We start from the raw sequence: 24,275 nt of genomic DNA, 5'->3' as shown, positions 1-24,275 counted from the left end.
CAACTCTTAGCTGCATCTTTAGGTAAAAAATGGACGGGCTTCGTGAAGGAAGAGGAAAGGTGTTTTGAGAAAAGGAAACAGCACGTTGGAGAGCCAGGGGGACCTCCAGGGGGACCCAGGAGGGGCTGGAGCTGGGCGCCTGCAGAGGCCAGGGGCCTGGAGGCTTGGACACACCCGTGGGCAGGGTCATGGTGGCCTTGTGTGGGGACCCAGGAGAGGACTATCTTGCAGGAATTAGCTTTCTTAACATTTTATTAGGTGCCTGCAGTCTACAGGAACTGTACTAAAATGTTGTATTAGTCAGAGACGGCTCAAAGTAAGAGTTGCAACAAACAACCCCCAGATCTCAGTGGTTTGATACAAGAAGGTTTATTTCTCATCAACTTCACATTCCTATGCAGATGAGTTGGAGGGGCAGAAGATGGGGGTTCTACTCCCTGTAGGCTTGTAGGCATGGATCTCCTTCCACCTAAGGACCCCACCATCTTTTAGGGCTTTGGGATTCTCTGCCAGCGAGGGGGGGAGGAGAGGGGAACTGTGAGCAGGAAGGTTATTCTGGCAGTGCAACATGTCACTTCTCCCAACATCACTGACCAGAACTCTGTCATAGGACTCCTTTAGCTGCAAGGGAGGCTGGGAAGTATAACCTAGGTGTGTCCCAGGGGACAAGTACAGGGCATTCTCTGCCCTAAGGGCGAGTTAGTACTCAAGAAATTTTTTTTTTTTTTAATATTTAAGGCAAATTTATTCGTAATTTATTTTGCTAAATCGGAGGTCAGCAAACTACAGCTCCAGGGTCCAATGTGGCCCACTGCTCACTCCCTCACTCTCTCCCTCACCTCCACTAGCTCAAGACTCTTTACATGTTAACAGGCACTGATTTTTTTGAGTATCACGTAGGGCCAGGCATGAAGCCAAGCACTTTGTATCCCTGTGTCAGACCCAACACTAAGGCAGGTGTTATCATGCTCATTCTAGAGCTAAGGGAGCTGAGGTTCAGGCAGATTCCATGACTTGCCCTTGAAGCTGAAATACAGAAGAAGAGCTGGGATTTAAGCCCAGATCTTTCTGACCCCCAAGGACATGTATGTAGCTTCCACCATTCTAAACTGCCTTATGCCAAGAATCTTAAACCCATACATCAAAAAGCAGAGACATGTCTGTTGTATATCCCATTTGGTTGTGTCCTGCCTCTCCCAAAGCTCCACTGTAAGGTTTGCTAAGATGCCGGGGAGAGTGGTTCAGCTGTGGGTACATCACCCTGACAGCTTACAGGACTTTACTATCAGTTGAACATCTCTGGAGAGCCCCAAGCTTTCTGTAAATAAACACAGCATTGCATCAGACAACATCTGGGACTCCCGCCTGCAGGGAGAGGGCTGGTGCTTCTGTCCCGAGGCCTGCAGAGTGTGTTGGGGGAACTGGCGTTCGCTTCAACCCCACAGAAGGCTGTTTCACCCGAGATGGAGAAACACCCAGCGTGTTTCCATGTGTGGTCCACGGAACGCCTGTGTGGGCCTCACATTCCTGTGAGAAATGAAGGTTCCTGATCTTGATCCCACATCTCTGTGGGTGGGCCACAGGAATGCAGTGGGTGGTGACCCACTCCCAAGGGTATTTAATAAATTGCTACAGATAAAATGAGGTTGAAGATGAGAAGAACTGGAGGTCCTTTCCTCTTGGATGCCTCCTTGTCCTTGAGGCCTGAGGTTAAGGTCAGTAAAAGAAAGTTGGAGTCGCTATAGTAACAGCGGACAAAGTAGACATTAAGATAACATACATTGTGGACCTAAACAGGGTCCCTACACTATAACAAAAGGTTCAATTCACTATGTAGATTTAAAAATTCTAAATTTGTACATACATGCATCCAATAAAATTGTCTCTTGTACATAACTTCTAAAATCTGCTGGAAAAATAGGGAGAAACTGACAATCCCACCAACATAATGGCAAATTTCAATACTCTAATTATTCTCGATAGATCTAGCAGATGGAAAGTTGATTAAAATCTAGCATATTTTAACAACAGCATAAACAAGTTTTAAATATTGGACATCTATAAACCCTGTACCAAATAAAGACTAGACATTCATCTAAGCAGGTATGAGACGTTTATAAACCCTGACCTCTTAGACGGCCCCAAAGCAGGCTTCAATAAAATTCAAATAAGCAGTATCACACAGACCACACTTTCTGACCACGCCAAAGTAAGATTAGAAATCAACAATTAAAAAATTAAAACATCAACACGCATTTGAAAATTTAAAATAAGCCCCTAATAAATCACGGGTCAAAGAAGAAATAATAATAGAAATTTAAAATCCTGAGGATGGAATAATAATTAAGATCTGCATCTCAGAACTTGCTGGGTGCAGTCAAAAGAGTATATAGAAGCAAAGCTATAGCTTTAAATACCACATTGTTTGCAAGTAGTTTTTATCTCGCGCTCTACTACCAGTCAATGTAAAACGTAAAACGTATAAATACGTTTCCCGCATACAATGTGATACAAGGCTGGAAAGGAAGGCTGGGACTCCGCGAGCTGAGCATCCAACTGAGTTGGAAAGAGCACACCCAAAGCAGATCCAAAAACCAGAGCAAATAACAAAGAGGAGAAATTAATGAGAGAGAACCGAACAAGGTCACAGTTGGTCCTCTGAAGTAATAACAAGGCAGATGTTCTCCTGGTGAGGTCGGTTCATCAAAAATCAGGGAAGGCACAAGTAACGTTAGCGATAAAAAACACTGCAAATGTTAAGATCTTTCTAAAGTGCCCAGAGCAGATCAGAGATTCAGTCCAGACTGAAACTCGGGCTGAAGTCCTTTCTCTAGGACCCACGACGGGGCTCTTCCCTGCTTAACCAACCGCGAGGACAGAATGCGGTGGCACTGATGTCGGGGGGCTGGCCCGCCCTGTTGGCCTTTTGTCGTGGGTCGGATGTGAGAGAAGCAAAGCAGAGACACACCCGTGTGGCACAGGGACAGCCCCGGAGATGGAGGCGGCCTCTGGTCTCCTCAACGGAGCAGCCACTCCCTCAAACGGGCTTTCCTTCGATTGTGGGAGAAAAACGGGCTGCAGGGGACAAACCAGCACCGGTGAGCCTATTTCTAAAGGCACCCTGAAGCCTGGTTCCCAGTAAGGGATTAGAGAGAAGTTCTTCCCACCCCACCCCCCGATTCCTGATATACAAGCAAGCACTTAAAAACGCTGACATCAGTTTCAAAGACACTCCCTGGCGATGACCTGAAGCACTAGGGTGCCGGGGGCTCGGGCTTCTGTGCGTCCATCAGGCCCTGTCCCGCCCAGTTCCGAGGGCCGGGCGAGGGTGAGAGGCGGACCCTGGGGAAGCCTGCACTGAGGAAGCTGGGTGCAGGTGAGAAATCACGGCCCTGCCTTGAGCCGCAGGAACAAGCCCGGGAGGCGGACCGAAACCCTGGGCACTTGGCACTGCCCTCTGACTTGACGCCTTGGCCCTGCTGCGCTGCGAACGATGGAAGGAGGGTGGGTGAAGTTTAAGTGCCCGTTTTACAATGTTCCCATCAGGAGTCCAGAGGGCCACTTCTAGGAAATGAAGGCACAGCCTCCCATCTGCTGGTCTGGGTGACTGCCTCCTGGCACCATGAAATAAAGCAACATGGCACATGCGCCAGGGGCCATGATGGGAACCAAGGGAGTCGGCACGGTCAAGGAGATTCCCCGCAGGCTCTGAAGTGTGAGTGGTCTGCTATCACGTCGCCTGGACTTGTTCCAAGGACTCAGAGCGCCGCATGGAGGAGAGGGGACCGATTTACAATCAAGCCCCCTGGACCTGAGCCCAACTCGGCTAGAGATAGGTCTGGGAATCCGGCAGGTCCTGTTACATCTCCCGCCTCAGGTGCCTCCTCCGTAAACCCGGGACAATGACATCTCCCCGACACCGGGCAAGGATGACCTAGGACAGCAATACGGAGACATTCTGGAATCTGGTGGCCTTCCCGCCTTATGAACCCCTTTCCGTGATTAATATGCGCGACTTGGAGTCTCTAAGAGCACACTGGGTACACAGTGTTAGCCAGAGATAAGACCGAAGTTCCTTAATCATTCTGGCAGAATGTGGAAGAACAAAGCGGACCGGCTCATATTCTAAACAAAGACAGCAAAACATTTGCCGTGCAGGACTCGGAGCGGGAGCTCTGGACGCTGGACTTCCCCGGTAGACTGGGGGTTTCCTCTTAAGAATCAGAAACATTAAAAACAAACCAGAGGAAGCGAACAGCTAAGGATTTTTTTTTTTTAATTTCTCTAATACACTTCGAAAACTTGTTGGTGGCCTTAAGGGGTGTGTTCCAAATACTGTCTTACTTTTCCTTAAAGATTTTTGTCATCATTCTGAGCACACCGAGCAGCCACCCAATGATGACACTGATGGCATCTGTAGGACTCTAAAGGGCTCAATCCAACCAAATTCCACCAGTGGGGACGCTAGGCCCTGAGAGGTTGATCGGCCCAAGCCATCCAGCTCTCTGCCCACAGTCGGGACCCTGGGCTCCTCACCTTCCACTTTCCATGCTGCCTTTTGGAGCCACTGACTTTCAAAAACCCCATCCATCCCTCCTTGAAATAACCCAGAATTCTTGAAACAACCCCGGCACCCCAGGACGTTTCCAAAGTGCCTGCCCAGGCGCTGACTCACGTATTGTGCGTTTTCCATCTCTGAGGTTCATAAATCACGTTTGCTCACGGAAACACCACTCAACTGTGCGTGCATTTTGCTTTTAAGGTTCATTTTACTCTGTGTAAGTTTAAATGTCTTCAAAAGCTGGGTATCTGTTCTCCAAGCGAGGTCTTCTGCTCGGCCCGGGGAGCGAGCACTAAGCAGCCATGCCGAACGGTACAGAAGCGGGGACACAGCAGCACAGCTGGGTGGAGGCACCAGTGACAGCAAATAGGCTCCCACCCAGGTCCACACCCTGTCCCCTTCATCATTTCAACTGTGAAACCCCCAGCGACAGGACCACGGCCGTTTAGAGAGCAGCCCCCCGACACTCCCCGTGGATGCAGTAGAAAGTGAAGCACCTCAAACACACAGGCACACGACTCTGCCCCCTGGGCTGCTGCGGGTTTAATCTCTACAGCCCCTCGCCTAGGACCACGTGCAGTGTTAACTCATCCACGGATGGCGTTAAAGAGCCTGCAGGTCCTCAAAGACCTGCAGTCCCAGCCCCAGAGAGCTGAGGCCACCGGGCCAAAGAACACCATTTCCGGCAGAAGAGTCCCCGCCAATTCCACTGTTTTCCCCCGTCACTCAAGTAGATGCTTAAAAAAATGCTCATGTCAATAAATAAAGACAAACTTTTTCCTTTCCCAATTTGCCTGAGCACATTCAATCATTTTTCTAAATTAAATTGAGCTATGATTACAGACAAAATTCAATAAAACTGCTCATCCTTCCACCCAGGCTCCCGGGAGCTCATCCCTGCAGCCAGCCCTGTCCGGGAGGGTGAGGGGCCACCCACCCCAATGCCCTGCCCCCAATACACACCCAAGGAAAAGGGGGGGGGGCTGTCCCCACCTCCCCCCACCCCAGCAGCCACCCCTGGGAGGTGGGGGGGCCACTTTATAAGGCCGGCAGCCTCTCCTGCTGCCTTCCTGTGACTCCCCAGCAGGGAAAAAGCTGAAACTCTCCAAAACGGCAGCTTTCCCAACTTCTCTCCGATGTTGCTCTTTGCCCCAAAAGCCGTTTTACCAAAATCGTTTCCCGGGAGGGCCTCGACCTTTGTCCCGTTGTGTTTCAGATCATGATTTTGGCAGCTGGGGGCGGCTGCGCTGCCTTCAAAGCTCGCTTTCTCCTTGCCTTCGCCCCCTGCAGCGCATGAGCCGGTGGGGACCTGGCCCGCGCCCCTCATTCCCCGTGGCGCGCAAACGCTCGGGGACCGCGGGTGCCACCCGCTGCTCCGTTCCCGGGGCGGCGCGTGCAGGCGTCTCAGCCCCTGACTCCGAGTTTCGCTCGCACCCCGAACCCCAGGTTCCCCCCGTGAGCTCGCTCACTAGCTGGGAAACGCTCGGAGCGCGCTCCCCGGGCATCTACGACGGACGCGCCCCGGCGAGCGCGGGCGAGCAGGTGGGTCCCCGGGAGCGCAGCCCGCCCGGCCCGGCCCGGGGCGCGGGTCCGGCGGGCGCCTACCTGGCTGACCACCGTGGAGCGCGCCTGGGCGTAGCGCCAGCCGCCGCGGCAGGGCACGAGCGGCGCCGAGCGGTTGGGGAAGGCGGCGAGCGGGTCGGCGCAGCTGAGCGCGGCCGAGGCGTTGGCCGCCTCCAGCAGGAAGCGGCGGCAGGCGGCGCGGCCCGCGCGCTCGGGCGCCGTGCGGTTCCACTCCTCCTCGGCGCTCCAGCCGCAGCGCGCGGCCAGCGCGGCGGCGCCCGGGCCGCGGCACCACACGCGCTCGGGCCGGCTGCCCAGGAAGACCACGGCGACGAAGAGGAAGGCGAAGGTGACGCCCGTCAGGCACAGCAGCAGGAACACGCGCCGCTGGAAGCGCCCGAACTCGCCGGCGCGCTGCAGCGCCTCGTCGAAGGAGAGCATGGTGCGCGCCGCCGGCCGCCGAGTGCCCGCGGGCCCGCCGCCCGCCGCTTTACCCGCCGCCTCCCCCGCGCCCGCCGCACGCCCCTGGGCGCCGCGCCAGCCGCCGGCCCTCCGGCCCCGAGGCCCTGGCGCGCGCAGCCCCGGCCTCCGCCCCGGGGCGCCCGCAGCAGCCCGGGCTCCGCGTCCCGGGGGCGCCGCCGCGGGGCTGGGGGGCGCGCGGAGGGGCCGGGGCGGCGCCGCCTGGCCGAGCGCCCGGGACCGCGGGCGACAGGCACAGCCCCGGCCCCGCGCGGGGCTCCGCTCGGTCCCCGCCAGCAGCCTGCCCCGCAGCCGCACCGGGCCGGGCCCCGGGACAAGGCTCCAGGGTCACCCGGCTGCTCCCGGCTCCTCGGACTTGGCCTCCCGAGGGCGCCCCGGGGGGCTGGGGACGCGCGCCCCGGGGAGGCGCCTCCAGCTCCCTTCCCCTGGGTCACAGAGCCCGCTCCTCGCACCCCGGGGCGCCGGGCAGCTGGCTCCCAGAGCAGCCGACCCGATGGCACAGCCAGACCGCGCGGAATCCGATATGAGATTATCCAACTTTCTCAAAAGGGCAGCTGGGCAACCCGCAGAGCTCAAGCGCCCTGTTCAGAGGCCTGACCAAAGCCCGGCAGGTTTCCTTAGCCGGGCCTCCCGACCCCACCCTGGGCCTGAAACTGCCTAGAAGTGGTGCTGTCGGTTGGTCTGAAGAGCTGCTTTCCACTCCTTTATTCGCTCCCAGAGCTGCAGACCGGCTGTCCCTGTCCAGGTTCCTGGCCACCTCTAGGCTGCATCCCTCTCCCGGTGGTGGCCGGGCCCCCCTGCCCTAGAGGAGCCTCCTACCTCTTGAGGCGTCTTCTGAGACTCTCTCCAGCTCTTCAACCCAGACCTCTACCTCACCCTCAGAAAGGCCTCCTAACCTTACCTCTCGTCTCCATTCGGTCCTGGAGAGGCTAATAGAACCCAGACTTACTGTCCAGACCAAGGACTCTGGGCTGCCTGGTTTCAAGTCAGTTTCATCCCCTTGCCAGCTCATACCCTCCGGGGGTGTTTGTGACAGTCTCCAAATGGGAGAAGGCAGGCTGGGGAAAGCCGCAGACATCTCTTAAAACTTGACTCACCTCTCCATCAATTGGACTTAAAAACTGAACTGAAAACTATGCTGAAGAGATGCAGTTATTGGAATGGAATGATGCTCACAACACGTGAAGGAAGCAGGTTACGAAGGCTGCATTCAGCACTGATGCTTCTCAGCCCCTCTGGGGTAGAGGAGAATGCTTATTTGGTTGTGTCTGTTTCTAATCTGCTGCGGACCAATATGTGGTCTTATTGGTCATGAACGGTTTGCCTCTCACGACACATACAGCAGCATCGGAGCAGGTCTACACCCTGTCCAGGGAGACCCGTCCAGCAGTCACACACTTGGATGTCTTGGTGACGTCAGATTGGTATCCAAGTTTCTTAATGTTTCTCACAGTTTCTGCACTTATCCGATTGCAGACAGGGAACAACAGTTCACAGACCAGCCCTAACAGTGCATTGGATGCAACCCCTTTTGTGTAAAGTAACATACAGATGTTTGTTACTTTGCACAAATAATTATTTATTTTACCTGGGCACAAGTACATGCCGTAACACTGTAGCCACTCAACAAGCACTGTGGAGTAAATGACATTTCCAGAGTCTATATATACATGAAAGGGGGTCTGGAGAGATGGGCCCTGTGTTAGCAGAGTCACCCCGAAGGGGGTTGAGGCTTAGCTGATTTCATTACTTTCCTTTTGGAATTAATTTTTCTTCATATACATTTTTTAAGTTGCAGATATTTACTTTCCCAGTCTATATTGCAGTCAAAGAGTAATTTCTAGTTCTGGTTGGGCCAATAAATAATTTTTTGTCTAAAAGTATAAAATTAAGGCCTTTAGACCATTTCCTGGCTATAAAATGCAATGAATTCAAGTTCTATTCCCCTTTCAATACAAAGACAAAATATATAAACTAAAGTAACCCAGGCCATTTTAGTGTAGTTTGTACATATATTATTAATACAGGTTTTTCTAGTGCAGGTGGTAGAATGCCCGAAGAGGAAATACTCAGTTTTATGAGATGTTAACGCTGTCTTTTTTTTGTTTGTTTGTTTAAAATATTACAAATGTCCCTTTTTCTCCCCAATGACCCATTCCACCCCGTTCCTTCCCCCTCCCCGGTCCCTCTCCCCACCATTGTCCATGTCCTTGGGTTGTGCATATATGCACATAAATTCTTTGGTTACTCTCTCCCCCTCCCCCCACCCGCCCTCCTCCCTCCCTCTGACATTCATCAGTCTCATCTATGCTTCCATGTCATTGAATCTATTCTGTTCATCGGTTTATTAAGTTCTTTAGATTCCACGTATAAGCGAGATCATGTGATGTTTGTCTTTCGCTGCCTGGCTTATTTCACTCAGCATAATATTCTCCAGGTCCATCCATACTGTCCCAAAGGGCACAAGATTCTTCTTCTTTACAGCTGCGTAGTATTCTATGGTGTGAGTGCCCCACAGCTTTTTATCCACTCATCTACTGAGGGGCACTGGGGCTGCTTCCAGATCTTAGCTATTGTAAACTGTGCTGCTATGAACATCGGGGTCCATATATCCTTTCTGATGAATGTTTCAGGATTCTTAGGATACATTCCTAGGAGTGGAATCACTGGGTCAAAGGGCAGCTCCATTTTTTATTTTTTTGGGAACTTCCACACTGTTTTCCATGGTGGCTGCACCATCTGCATTCCCACCAGCAGTGCACCGGGTTCCCCTTTCCCCACACCCTTGAGAGCACATGTCCTTTGTTGACTTGATGGAGCCATTCTGACAGGTGTGAGGTGACACCTCATTGTGGTTTTAATTTGCATCTCTGATGATTAGCGATGTCGAGCATTTTCTCATGTGTCTCTTGGCCATCCGTATGTCCTCTTTGGAGAAGTGTCTATGCAGATGCTTTGCCCATTTCTTAATTGGGTTGTTTGTCTTCCTCTGGCTGAGTAATACGAGTTTTTTGTACACTTTGGAAATTAGCCCCTTATCAGATGCATCCTTGGCAAATACGTTTTTCCAGACTGTGGGTTTCCTTTGTATTTTGAGGCTGTTTTCTTTTGCTGTGCAGAAGCTTTTTAGTTTGATGTAGTCCCACATGTTTATTTTTTCCTTTGTTTCTCTTGCCCTAGGAGATGTATCAGTGAAAATCCACTGCGTGGGACGTCTGTGACTTTACTGCCTATGTTTTCTTCCAGGATTTTTATGGTTTCGTGACTTACATAAAACGATGTCTTAAATGTGAAAAAGATGTAAGTTCCCCAGAAAGTCTGAAATAAAACCCTTTATAAATGTGGCCCTAAGGAACAGGATGGAGAACCAGGAGACCCTCCAGGAAATGTTGATGTGAAAAGCAGGGGTGTGTACGAACACTCCCGTTCTAATGTTTTCTTTTTCTGGAGTTATTTGTGATCCAGGTGCTTTTACCATTTATCTTGAGTATAGCAATTGGGAGATGTGTCTGAGACACCACCACACATGCTACTAGGAGAGAAGGCAGCGGACGCCGAGAGAGACGACTTTGCAGGTGAGGAACGGGTCCGAGTGGCCCGGTGGGCGGGAGTAACGAGCCTGTCACATGCTCACGCTAACATGTCTCAGACTCTGGAATTTAGGGTCTAAATTCTAATCCCACTTTACAGTGCGATCAAAGGTGTGTGGGACACGTTTGCTTTTCCTAAAAACAGATCAGAGGCTCCGCGTCACTCATATCTGCCTCTGCCGATCAGAGCCGGCTGACACCGTGCGTCTCTCTGGCATCGAGGGGCGAGCCAGTCATCTTGCCCAGTCACCTTAGGGTGACAGCCACATCGAAGCCGCATACATGTCCCCCAGAGGTGTCCTCATAAACGACAGGCTCCCCGCCTACGCTGACTGCAGTCCCAAAGGTGGCTGACCCCCCCCCGTTCCAGTCACAGCGTCTAACCCTAGCCCCCCAGCTTTCCTTCCTCCCCACGCACCCCTGGCGCGCAGGCCCTCTCCCCACGCGCGGAACACGCTCTGCGCCGGGGACTGTGCCGTGTGCTCCAGCGCTGGATCCCCCTGCTCCTCAGAACCACGCCAGCAAGGTACCACCAGCTTTTTGCAGATGGGGAAACTGAGGCTCAGAAAGGTTGACATCATTTGTCCAAAATCACACAGGTTCGCGTGGCTCACGGGAGTTCCGACCATTCCGCGGTCGCCGCGGCCTCAACACCTGGGCAGTAAGGCTGCCTCTGATTTTCTTTCCCTAGACTTTTAAGTGAGTACGAGACATTTTTTCTTTTTGCTTAAGATCTAGGTTTGTTTTTGATAAAACCATCTCACACTTTCTATAATAATCTCTATATAAAACACTTGAATGAGAGTATTATAGGGCTTTTTTTAACTGAAGGAAATTTTAGAAGTCATGTAGTCTAATTTCCCTCTTTTGCAATCAAGTAATTAAGGATCAAAGAGATCAGGGGGCTTAACTAAAATGACTTCACTCGGGGATTAAGAAGGACAAATTGGTTGTTACAGAATATTCACGGCATGTAAAGTACAACATAGGAATATAGTCAATAATATTCCAATAACTTTATATGGTGTCAGATGGGCACAAGATTTGTCGGGATGATCGCTTAGTAAGTTATATAAATGTCTAATCACTGGGTTGTACCCCTGAAACGAATATAATATTGTATATCAACTGTAAATGAACATTTTAAAAATGATAAAAAATAAACAAAATAAAATGAAATGACTTCACTCAGTTGATAGCAACAGGTAGACTAGGACCCAGGACCATACACTATCATAAAATGCTGACCCAGTTTAATTTTTAAGTCATTGTTTCATAAATTATTTCAAGGGCTACAAATATATTCCAGAAACTTAAAAGAAAATCTTTGCTTTTTAATACCAAAGTTAAAATAATTTGCATAAATATAAAACCTACTTTGTCTTTACTCAAATAACATTGTCAGTTAAATTTTTTAGACTATATAATGGAAGATTTTGTTGTAAAAATAAAAGGGTTTGTTTGTTATTCTTTGCATTTTTAACACTGGAAAAATAAATGATCTAATGACTCCAAAGCATGAGAATTATCTAGGAAAAGCAAAAAGACTACTGGTCAAGTCCAGGGATGCCCCCTTCCGAGGTAATTGGATGGTGCCGAGGTCGTCCTCTGGGCTCTGACAATATACCAGGCCTGTGCCAGAGACGACTTTTGGGGAACTGGGTGAAGGGCACACAGGAACTCTCTGTACTGTTTTTGCAGCTTCTTGTGAGTCTTAAGCTATTTCAAAGTAAAAGGTTATGTTTACAAAAAAGCTAACGACGACCAGTTCTGAAACACTTGTGCCAAAAAGCGACTGTGCCACTGAGCTCTTCCTTTCAAGGGCATGACCGTCCCTACGCTCCAGCCCCAGCCCCAGCCCCACCCCCCTGGCTCTGCTGTGTCCCCGAGTCCCAGTGGCAAATTGGAATCCCCTCCAGAACTCAGGGGTTACATCAAGTGTTCCAGGCCGGCTTTGAGTTGAGTCCACGGGGGATTGTGCCCTTGGGGGAAATGCTGCTGAGTTCCAGAGAGTCAATTTACAAGTGTACTCTGGGAGCCCCGCCCCTTTGTAACTGGTGGGGGGGGCCTGTGTGCTGCTGTCTGGAGTGTGACCTTGGGTTTAGCTTAGAGGACAAGTGAAACTGAAGCCACAGGCTGCTTCGAAATAAGCATTCATCTCTAGATGGGCAAGTAAGAAGTTTTTACTAATATAGTGACCTCTCGTGGTTCCCTAAGCCAAAGTCTTAAAAGAAGGGTATGGTAAAAAAAAAAAAAAGGGTTTCTTTGACTGTTGGTTATTGGTGTTCGTGATTTCACTGCAACAGCTTACTGCTGTTTTTGCGTAATAAATACAGTCACACAGGGTGTGTAGGGTTTTGTGTGCACATTTCCTAGCACGCCCACGGACACAGCAGAGCAGTCTGTATTGGAGAAGCTGGGCCTCCTGGGCGGCCCGGCCTCTGCTCCCGAGCACAGCCCCGGGCCCCTCCAGTCCCTCAGGAAGCCCTGTCCTCGCAGGTAGCAGGCTCAGGCATTGTCTCCTACCTGAAGCACCTCCGAACCCCCCGGGGCTCTCTCTGGGCTCTTCTTTACGCATGTCCCACATGCAGCTGGACAGTTCCCTGCTTTCTCCTTCTAGTGCCTTCTAGGAATCTCCAAGACAATGGTGGGCAGGGTCTCCAGTGCCCTATGGAATTGCATCATTACCCATGCGTTGTTCTCAAGTCAGAGCATGTATTGAAAGGAGTGTGGGATCAGACGTCTCACTGGAAAGTCTTCGCAGTGGCCCAGAGCTCGAAGAGATCACGGCTTCTCAGGGAAGGGAGGAGATGATGTGATTGGCATGAACCGAGTTTTGTCTTATTTGAATGGAAGGCCTCTGCTTGTTGAGTGGGAGTCGGGGGGGCTGGCCCAGGGCTTCCCTCCAAGCCTCAGCCCCAGCTGTCCACAGCTGCTCACTTCCAGTCTATCCCTCAGAACTGTATGTGTTTGACCCCCGCATACAGTCAGGGTTCAAACTTTCCCACAGGCCTCCTGGGCTGCAGTCAAGTCAGAGGGCATGCCTGGGCATCCGTCCTTACATATTCTGTCTGTGTGCCCAGAGCACAGACGAGTTCTGGTGTTCTCCTACTTGGCCAGCCAGCGCACACCTGACTCTCAGCTCCAGCCCAGCCCTCACTCCCTGTCACATGCTAACACTGGCCTCCCCACTGGGGCTTTCCATACCCATCCATCGGCCATCTAACCCCTCCCACGAAAAGCCCTCCTTTCCAGTTAATAATATTTACATTGATGCCCTCAAGCCCATGCCAGTTCCCATGTTTATCTTCGATGCTCTCATATCTAAAATGCTACCTCTTTTCACTGTCTTCTGCCCACACCAATGGGTGTCTAATACATAGACACCCGTTTACGTCCGTATTAATATCTACACCCATTAATATCCCTATTAATATCTACGCCATATTAATATAACAGCATGGCTAGAATCCCCCCTCCCCATCACTTACTTGCTGTGTGTCTTAGAGGCATCACTCCCTCTCACTGAATCTCTTTTCTTGTTAGTACACTTGGGATAGGTAATGGTATCAAACCCATCAGATTGCAGAGAGAAAGAAATAGAACAGTGTAAGTTGACTGTTTAGCATAGCAGTGCCGGACAAAAACAAGGGGTCAGTCAACAACGTTAACTATTTTTCAAACTTCTTTCCATTTCCCAGTTGCACTCAGCCCTCCTTCCTCATGCCTCTTTCCCAAACTTGACTCGTTTCAACTCCAAACTCTTTATGCTCATGTCCTATCGCTTAGTGCTCAGTGTGCACCTCTCAGCGGGAGCGACAACCAGGCCCGCGCTCCGCATTTCCCCTGTACTGCTGGACACCTCGCAAGACAGCCTGCAAGGTGCCCGTTAGCTCTCTGCGTTATTTTAACCATGCTCAAGGGCTCACTTGGTTAGCTGCTTGGAATATGTATATTTCCTGAATTTTTTTTTTTTTTAATATATCTTTATTGATTTCAGAGAAAGGAAAGGAGAGGGAGAGAGAGATAGAAACATCAATGATGAGAGAGTCATTGATCGAGCCCGCAACCGGGCATGTGCCCTGACCAGGAATCGAACCCCGATCGCCTGGATCCTAGGTCGACGCTCAACGGCTGAGCCACGCCTGGCCGGGTTGAATCCCTTTTTAACGCTTTGCTCTAATAATACCTCCCCCACACCCTAGTGGGAAAATCAGTTGGTCTTCTGTGGTTTCCAGAAACTTCTTTCCTGTTCATCCAAGGGCAAGAAAGCTATGATCTCACGTAATCAAAACAGGCCCAGACTCCTGACGCAGTTGCTAATTATTGCTCCACTGACGTTTTCCGATGCGCCTCTGCTCTGCCCGTCAGGAGAAGGCGATGCCAACACAAGTTCACAAAGGAAACTTGGCAGGCGGCCGGTGATGGATACCATTGCCGCTGCGCACGTTATAGAGGCGCGAGGCCCTCACCGTGCGTGTTGACGGGCGTCCGCTCAACAGACTGCATTTTATGCGCCAGCCCTGGTGATAGTCAAGCCGATATTTACGAAATCGTCCTGCTTGGATAGTTTGCGGCAGGGAAATTTTTTCTTCTGCAGATGTGCTGTCCGAAGCGATTAGCATGATCCTCATCACATGGGAAATGACGCAAACGCCCAGGAATCGTAAGCCTAAGGATCCTCAGGTGGCATGCGCCTTCTGCAGAGCATCGTGTGATCCAAGGGTTTTGGAAATCGGGCTCTGGGAAAAATGTGAAGTTGAGCTTTTAAAATCCAGATCTGCAATCGTTTCTGAGATGGGTGTTATCCTTCCAGGAAAGGCAACACTAATGAGCGTGAGGAATGGAAGCTGCTCCAGATGTCGCTGAACCAACAGCTGGGCTTGCACCCTCCTCGCTGCAGTCCCTTCAACTCCGCTCCAGGGACAGTCCGAAGTCTGTGAGGTTGAAGAAAGATCATGTAACACAAGCTCACCTGTAGAAATCGGCAGGACAGGTGGACTTCTTACATACAGGGCCTTCTAGCTTTTAACCAGAGGTAAGGGTTTTAGTCTAGGCTGTGTGTATGGAGATACCCTAAGTGTCTGGCTCTGAAGTCTCAAGTTTAAAAACATGAAATATTAAGGTTTTTGAAGCTTATCGTCCAGAGCATATTGGAAAATCATACTTGCCATTCCTTAGGGAGCCTGGAGGGAAGCCCCAAAGGAAACTGACTTCAATCTACTTACATGCCAACTAACAAATCAAAATAATGACTTTTATATATCTTTCTTTATTTAATCCTCAAGTGGGTGGAACAAAAAGTTTCCTACCCAAAGAAATGTAAACCTCATAAGGTAAGTGGAATCTTTTAGATAGGCAGAGATCGTCTTAGTTGAAGAAAAATTATTACTTTCTAAACCATGTCATAAACTCAAAATGCATCCCTCCTTTGGAAAACAGTTACTGTAAAAACTGTCATATGCCATTTTGTTTTTAGGAAATGGCACCAAAAGCCACTGCAGGGGAATTAAGTGGGAACCAAGTGTGATATGTTACCATGATAGCCCCACCGTGTGGCAAATGGAAAGACTTAACAGAGATATTCCAGAGAGTAAAACTCCAAGGTGTGACTTGAAGGGAAGAAGGGTTTGAATGAGTCTGGGAAGCGTGGCAACCAAATTAAGCTTTTTCACTGTAAGACCCCTCAGAGCCCTGAGGGTGCATAATATTATCTCCAAGAGGGGTGTGTGGTAGGCACTGTGACCTTGACCCGGCCCCCCCTCACAGAGCACCCTGAAGGACTGTATTTCCTGGCGGCGTGCTTTGGGAAAACTTAGGAACATGACACATGGTTTTATGAGGCCTGTGACAGTGTCTGGTGGGTAAGTGAACAGAGTGTGGCCTGGACAGTGGTTTTGATTTGGTGGCTTTGTGGCTACTTAGAGAACTGAACCCAAAAAGTGTGATGGGGAATAAGCTCCACACAGTTGCATTTACAGCCTTCACTGTTCTTCCTTCATTCAGTTGTTCAGGCATTTGTTCAGTCATTTGTTCATTCCTTCGGTCATTGACTCCTGCCGCTGGGCCAGGCGCTGGCGATACAGAGATTGCTGGAGCAATATCCCTGCCTTTAAAGAGCTTACTCTCTAGGGTAGGAGGGGCCGGGACCTGTGAGATCAGATCAGGGGCGCCCAGCCGGAACCCTGGAGACATAAAAGAGGGGTGGCCGGGTCTGCCTGGGAGTCCCACCGCCCTTGGGTGGAGTGAGACATAGAGAGGGCGCATTTCAGACCGAGGAGGGTGAGCACACAAAGGCAAAGGCAGGGACGCCCCGTATCACCTGTGGAAGCTGCCAAACCCCTACAGCTGGGATTCGGAGTGAAAGGACGCCCATGAAAGATGGGGTGGCGTCGCTGAGAAAAGATCCTGTAAGGACGTGAGACTAGAGGCAGGGTAGCCGCCCAGGAGACTGCCCTGGTCCAGGGGCGAGCAAGCAGGCAGCTCCACCAGGGTGGCGGTGGGGATGCAGAGACGGACGAGGTGGGGCGTTGAGGAGACAGGAGGACAGCACTGGGTGGGGCGGGGGCGCACAGAGAAGGCAGATTCGGGGGTGACCCATAGGTGCCTGGCTGGGTCGACTGTGGAGGGGGATGGTGGGGCCAGTCAAGAGGGTAAAAGACGCAAGAGGCTGGGAAGACAGAGGAAAACCAGCTGCAGGCATGTTGAGCTTGGAGCGCCCGAGGGACATCCAGATGGCCACTCAACTGGCAGCTTATTGGTCCTATGAGAAAGCAATCTGGGCAGCAGATGAGAGAGTTGGGAATTGTTTACCTGTGTCTCTTTTTTCCATTAGAATTGAAGTATGTTTAGGGCCTTGTACTCAGAGAGGGGGAAAGGGAGGGGGAAGGGGAAGAATAAAGGGAAAGAAATAGAAAGAAGGGAGAAGGTACAGGTTCCAACAACCACCTGCCCCCTCTGGGCCCCCTCCCCCCGCCCCCCAGCCAGTGCCATTCTGCTTATACCCACCACTCCACTAAGACTGGACAAAATCACTAACCACTGCCTCCCTCGGGCTAAATCAGCTGATAGGACTTGGTTCTCCTTTGACTTCCTAGCAGCCTTTGATGTCATTAACCTCTTCCTGCCCCGAAGCACGTGGCCCTTGGCTTCTGGGACGCTCCAGAGCCCTCTGCTCAGACCTCGTGGTGGGTCCACCCCTTCCACATGGGCATTCCACAGGGACCTGCCCAAATCACTCTCCTCTTTGGCTCTGCAGACCCTCCTCGGGCAAGTTCAGCTACCCCACAGCTCCAGTAATTTTATTTATATATATATATATATATATATCTTTACTGATTTCAAAGAGAGGAAGGGAGAGGGGGAGAGAGTGATAGACACATCAATGATGAGAGAGTCATTGACCGGCTGCCCTACTGGGGATCGAGCCCGCAACCCAGGCACGTGGCCTGACCGGGAATCAAACCGGCAACCTTTTGGTGCCTGGGACGGCGCCCAACCGAGCCACACCGGCAAGGCTGTTATGCCTGTTTTTAATAGAGAAAACCAAGGTTTGCAGAGAGTTAACTCATGCAAAATATAGCAAAGGCAGAACTCAAGTCCGAGTCTGTCCTATTCTCAAGCTCGGTGTGTCCCCACCTGGTCACCCGGAGACTGAAGTTCAGATGACAACAAATAAACCATCAGTAAGAGACAGGGTTGGGATTCAGACCTGGGTTTGTAAGCCTACCCCAGGCTCAGTCTTTTCCATATTTGTCTATTTCTAGTCTATGTCTTTATCAGCAGTAGTGATGAATTTTCCAAGTTCTTGGCTCTCCATTTGTAAATCGATGGACATTTGCCCAAGAGGGACCTGGGCAGAGCCCCAAGGAACACCATGGATCACTGCTGTCACCCACATTCTTGGCTCCCGCATCTCTTAGAAAAGGTGCCCCTTATTGCTCTAGATGGCAAAAGGCTACTGCCTGAATTCTTGAGTCAACATAGTAAAAAATGTATAAAATAGGAATTCCACCCCCAAAACTGATGCATGGGAGCTCGCCCTTTGCATTTCTGAGCTCGGGCTGCTCCAGTCCCAGTGGAAAGCCTCATTTATCTTAGTCTCCGACAGACTCAGCCCCATAGCCCTGACGAATTCAAATAACCTCCCCAGATCAGTGTGGAAATAAGTTCTAAACGGAGTGGAGAGAGATAGAGAGAAAACTGGATGAAACTGGGTGGTCACAGCTCCTCTCTCCTCTACTCTTTTCTAATAAAGTTAAAAGCCTTCCCAACTCCCAAACACCCATGATTGCTGGGTTTCCTGCAAGGCTGTGAGTGCTGGCAACGTGCTGTGCCGGCTACAGGTACTGATGCTGGTGGCACCTTCTCGAGAGAAACCGGGAGCGGTCACACATCACCAGCACAGCTATTTTGCTATAAAAAGCATCCCAGGGGACGTGAGCACTGCTTTCGTCAGTCTCTAAACTCCCCCGTTAGTCCCGTCCTCACAGACTGGCGATCCAAGCCCAGGCCTGGCACAGACGCACCAAGGTGCTGCCAAGGGTGGCCTTAGGAAGTGCGGGCCCTCGGGCATCCACACAGCTGGGGGCTCGAGGCCGCCGGGAGCCTTCCGAGAACTCCTGAGCCCATTGCAAGCTGTCCTTTCTGAGGGCAGGCACTGGGCACCAGGACAGCGAGAGAGGGCAGAGGGGCCCAACTCTGTGCCAACTTCCCTCCTTCACTCTCCCCAACTTCTACCTCGAAAATACACTTTACTGTTGGGTTGTTTTATTTCAACAGATTTAATTAAAACAATGCATGCAGGTGAAAAAAATTAAACGATATGGAAGGAAATATGGGGAAACAACAGTCTTCCATGTAATCCTTTCGCACCCCTGGGGCCCCCTCCCAGAGCTGACCGCTCATTCATGATTTCCATTTTCATAACTTTCCTCCTGGAAGCCACTGCTGTGACCTGGAACCTACGTTACATGAAGCTTGTGCTTCTATTTCTTGTTCAGCAGCTCTTTTATTTATTTTTTGTTCAATCCTCCCCCAAGGATATGTTTATTGATTTTAGAGAGAGGGGAAGAGAGAGAAAGAGAAGAGAGAGAGAGAGAAACATCGATCAGCTGCCTCCCATATACGCCTGGCCGGGGATCTAGTCACAACCTAGGCATGTGCCCTGACCGGGAATTGAACCGCAGGCTTTTGGTGCAGGAGATGGCACTTCAACCAACTGAGCCACCGGCCAGGGCAGGTTTAGCAACTCTTAAGAGTATTCATTGACTCTCCTGCAAACGAGTCACATTCCGCCCCCATAATTTTTTAAGTATTTTATGACTACAGAATAATTTTTAGTTCTTCCCAGTTTAAATAAAATTATTAATCTCTATTTCTAGTTCGAGAAACCTTGGCAGTGCCTCCTGACTCCACTACGGAAGAATTCTGGCATCCCTCCTGCCCTGACCGTCCCTCCTTTTCACTTCCCTCTGTGGAAAGCGCTGGGACCTCCAATGCGGGCCCCGAAATGGACAACTCCTAAGTGGTGTAATGAGTCTAGCTGGCCCTCAGGTGCCCCCCCCCCCAAGTCCATCGCCAACCAAGTCTTTCAGGGCACTGCTGGCATTTGAATGAGACGACGGCTCTCCCATTCCGCCTGCAGTTATTGCTTTTTACTGCTCACGTTTCCAGTAGTCTGCTCTGAGATACAGTCACAAATAAAGCATCAGAAGGCTTTTAGCCACCTCCTGGCCAGAGCTGGAAGTCAGAGGAAGGCGAGGAGTGGGGAGTGTCGGCTAAAATGCACAGAAGACCCAGCTCCTGTAACTGTGTGTATCGGCTTCCTGTAGCTGCTGTAACAAATTGCTGCGAGATGTGTGGCTCACACCAACAGAAGTCTATTCGCGTGGCTTTGGAGACCAGAGTCCGAAATGAAGGTGCTGACAGGGCCATGCTCCCTCCTGCAGTTTTAGGGGGGATTCCACTCCTCACCTCTTCCATCCTCTGGGGGCTACCGGTGGCCCCTGGCTGTGGCTACATCACTCTGTTCCCTGCCTGTCTTCACACGGCCCTCCCCTCCCCTCCCCTCCTTTCCTCTCCTCTCTGCCTCTCCTCTGTGTGTCTCTTATAAGGACACCTGCCATTGGACATAGGGTCCACCCGAGTAATCTAGATGATCACATCTTGACATCCTTACCTTAATTGCATCTGCAAAGATGATTTTTCCCAAATAAGGTCACAGTCACAGCTTCAGGGGTTGGGATATGGACACATCTCTTGGGGTGGCTACCGTCCAACTCACTACACTGCTCCTGGAAAAAGACATCTTGATATAAAAGTGAAGGAAGAGTACTTTGCCTACTTTGTCCCCTAAAAATAGGACAGGAAAGAAAGCAAACACTTGGAGTCTCTCGCCCGGGGCAGGCGAGAACTTGCGCGCCCTCTCCCTCTCCAGCCGCAACGGTTAACAAGTTGCTGTCTCCCGCTCCCCTTTCCGCTGCCATGTGGGCCCCTATCCCTCATTTCTCACTGGAAATAGAGCTCCCAAAATAACCCTGAGAGCGGTTTTTGTGGCATCGCCAGCCTGCACAGGGGAGTCCTCGCCCTGAAGAGGATTTATCTGAAGGAAAGAGGGGACCCAACTAGAAATCCTTTGGACACACACAGCCGCCCTGCTGCCCACTAACACGTATCTCCAGGGGTTGCTGGTCCCAGTGCACTTTACAGGCATCAGCCTAAGAACCCACCCCCGGGGCAAGTTCACTTTTACAAAATCAATGGGATGCACCTGTCAGCAAAGAGCTGCGAGGCACTGGCAGGGTCCTGGAGAGGAAGAGCAGTGGGCAGGAAGCCCACGGCCCCGTGCCCCGCACCCGCCGATCCCCGCGACAGGAAGCCCACAGCCCCGTGCCCCGCACCCGCCAATCCCCGCGACAGGAAGCCCGCGGCCCCGTGCCCCGCACCCGCCAATCCCCGCGACAGGAAGCCCGCGGCCCCGTGCCCCGCACCCGCCAATCCCCGCGACAGGAAGCCCGCGGCCCCGTGCCCCGCACCCGCCAATCCCCGCGGCAGGAAGCCCACGGACCCGTGCCCCGCACCCGCCGATCCCCGCGACAGGAAGCCCGCGGCCCCGTGCCCCGCACCCGCCAATCCCCGCGACAGGAAGCCCACAGCCCCGTGCCCCGCACCCGCCAATCCCCGCGACAGGAAGCCCACGGCCCCGTGCCCCGCACCCGCCAATCCCCGCGACAGGAAGCCCGCGGCCCCGTGCCCCGCACCCGCCAATCCCCGCGACAGGAAGCCCGCGGCCCCGTGCCCCGCACCCGCCGATCCCCGCGGCAGGAAGCCCGCGGCCCCGTGCCCCGCACCCGCCGATCCCCGCGGCAGGAAGCCCGCGGCCCCGTGCCCCGCACCCGCCGATCCCCGCGGCAGGAAGCCCGCGGCCCCGTGCCCCGCACCTGCCAATCCCCGCGACAGTCTGGGGAAACCACCGCCCCTGAGTTTGTTTCCAGGCGCCCCCCGGCCCTCGCTCGCTCCCCACCCCGGCCCTCCTTCCATCCCTTCTCCCCTCGTCCCCGCAGACGCCTGGCACAGTGGCGCAGGCGTGAGCCGGTCTCTCTCCGGGTACCTTGGACACCCCACCCCTGTATGGGACCTTTGTGGGTCAAGCAGGAGGCAGCCGGACGGTGTGCGGTGTAGCCGGGCGGTGTTCCAAGCAGGAGGCTATTTTAAAGCTTGCCTTGAAAGACAGAGCTTCCTTTAGCGGATGTGGGGCTCCCCGTCTGCGGGGGCCCTGGCATGACCCTGCTGCCTCTGGCCCAGGGAGAGCTGAGCAGACCCACTGAGCCGTCTGCCCCCAGCAGAGGAGCCCGAGTGTCCCCGCTGCCTCTCGCCGCTCCCTTCAGCTCCTTCACCCCGAGCCAGCCCGAGCCAGCCGCGGAGCAGCCTGGAACCTCGGGAAGTTTATTTGGGTCCTTCCACAGCCGTCAGTGTGCTAGTTAAACGTCTTCAATGACCCCCATTTAATGTGCTCCTTCAGCAAATGTTCATACAGAAAAGCCCCCAGGGGATGCGCCCGCCCTCCCACGGGTACTGGTCTCCAGCTCTGTCCCTCCCGCCTTCCCACAGGCCGGGGCAGCACCCGGCTTCCGAGTTTCACCGCGGGCCGGCCCGGGCCGGGGCAGGCACCAGCTGAGTTGTGCAAGCGCATCTCCATGGCTTCGGTCCGCAAATGGGGACACAGAGCAGACCCGTCTCACCCTCCTATTTCCATAACTCTACCATTCCGAGGTTCGAGAGCTTACAGTAAACTTCAGCACTTAAATCTAACGGGAAAGTATAGAGATCATTTGCTTCCTCCAGTGATTTCCTGCAAATAAAAGCAAGACATGCCCTTTTCAGAGATCCTGCTCCAGTGCTCTGTTAACTGAAGAAAGTTAAGGTACGTGGTGGTTCTGTCTCTCGGGGTTCAGTTTCTCCGTCTGTAAAATGGGTGTGTTAGATCCCAACAGCCTTTGCTGATTTGTGTCAAAATGGGGAAGGGCTGCAAGAACAATGCCCTCCAGTTTTTTGAAATGTATTATTATTTACATGCGCTCTCTTTCTAAATCCCGAGATCACTTCTCCAGTCTCTGGGATCCATGTGTTCTTTTTCATGTGAGAGCACTAGAAGGAAATGTTTTGTTGCTGTTGCTTTGGTTTGCTGTTTGTTTTTTAGTATCTTGCTGGCGACCCCACGTCACTGTAGGGTCACTGTAGCGCTGAGCTTGTTTCCCTGATCCATGAAGTACAACCAAGTGGGACCACTGGACCAGCGGATTCCTCATTCCAGCCCACCGTTCTTGTTTCCGACAAGTCTGTGTGCTAGCTACTTCAGCAAATTAATGAAGCATTTTCACCATGACCTTAGTCTCAATCTTTCTTTGTCACCCAAACCCTAGCACCCACTCCGCATTCCAGGCCCTGCTTCTGAGGCACCAGGTAAATGAAGCCCAGAGAACATTCTCCCATCCAGACCAGGCTCCTCCCTTCCTCTGAGCGCAAGGGGAGGCTGGCCCATTTTGCAGACCTTTCCTGATGGCTTCACCTGTCCCAGTCCCTCTAACCTAACGGCTTAGGGCCTGAGAGCGTCAATGCAGAAACGAGACCAGCTCCCGCTACACAGCGGAGACTGCTGCAGGCTTCCCTTTTCCTCGCCAGCAAAGCCTCTCTCTACCGAGTATTCTGTAACTGCCTCCAAAAAGGAAGTCGGTGCATTTAGGACTAGAAGACGTCTTGGAGGCTAAGTAAGTGACTTGCCCAAGGTCACAAAGCTGGCCCAGGGAAGAGCAGGGACCCAGCCACCTGCCCCTTCCTGTCAGGGTTGCTAACATTGGCCACACAGCACTCCTGTCATGATTCCTGGAAGGTTTATTTTTTTGTTTTAATTGATCTAGAGAGAGGGAGAGGGAGAGGGGGAGAGAGAGAGAGAAACATCGAGTGACTGCCTTCCATTAGCACCCCAACTGGGGATCGAAGCTGCAACCTGAGTATGTGCCCTGACCGAGAATCAAACCTGCCACCATTAGGTGTACAGGGTGACGCTCCAACCAACTGAGCCACACTAGCCAGGGCCCTGCCCTGGTTTTAATGCACCAGTGAACCCCTACTGGGTGACTTCAGAATGCAACCAGGTGACACCTCTCAGACAGAGTCCTCTTAGAGACAGGCTGCCAGGCACAGCAGTTTCCTAGAGATCACTCTGCCCAGAATCGATCGAAACCCTCTAAGTCGACCTTTCGTAAGGCAGGTCCTTGGCTGGGGCCTTGCAAGCCGCCCGCCCTTCCCCCCCTCTGCAGCTGCCAGTGGTCTGCCCGGTGGATAGAATAGGACTCTGACGTCTAATAATTCCAGGAGGCCCCTGAGCCCTTTGAGCTGGCTACACACTGCCTTCAAAGCACCGTGCCCAGGGGCTCAGGTGTCTTAGCACACACATCAGATTCCTTTCTCTTCTTCTTTTAAAACCCTTACTAGAGGATATTTCTTCCATTGCTTTTTCCGAGAGTGGGAGAGAGAGAAACATCAACGTGAGAGAGACGCATCGATTGGCTGCCTCCCGC

The 24,275-nt window shown here is 52.1% G+C and overlaps 1 protein-coding gene across 1 annotated transcript in view; it reads right to left on the bottom strand.

The window, feature by feature from the left end:
• Positions 1-6,628, bottom strand: part of SLC22A3 (solute carrier family 22 member 3) — a 52,699-nt gene extending 46,071 nt beyond the window's left edge. The window contains exon 1 of the mRNA XM_081140999.1: positions 6,167-6,628. Coding sequence (XP_080997125.1) covers positions 6,167-6,565 — 399 coding nt within the window. The 5' untranslated portion in view covers positions 6,566-6,628. The remainder of the gene's footprint in view (positions 1-6,166) is intronic.
• Positions 6,629-24,275: the final 17,647 nt, after the last annotated feature.

Source organism: Miniopterus schreibersii (genome assembly GCF_964146895.1).
Source record: "Miniopterus schreibersii genome assembly, chromosome: 6".
NCBI lineage: Eukaryota > Metazoa > Chordata > Mammalia > Chiroptera > Miniopteridae > Miniopterus > Miniopterus schreibersii.
The sequence above is the reverse complement of the archived record's forward strand: the minus strand, read 5'-3'. Positions and strand labels throughout refer to the sequence as shown.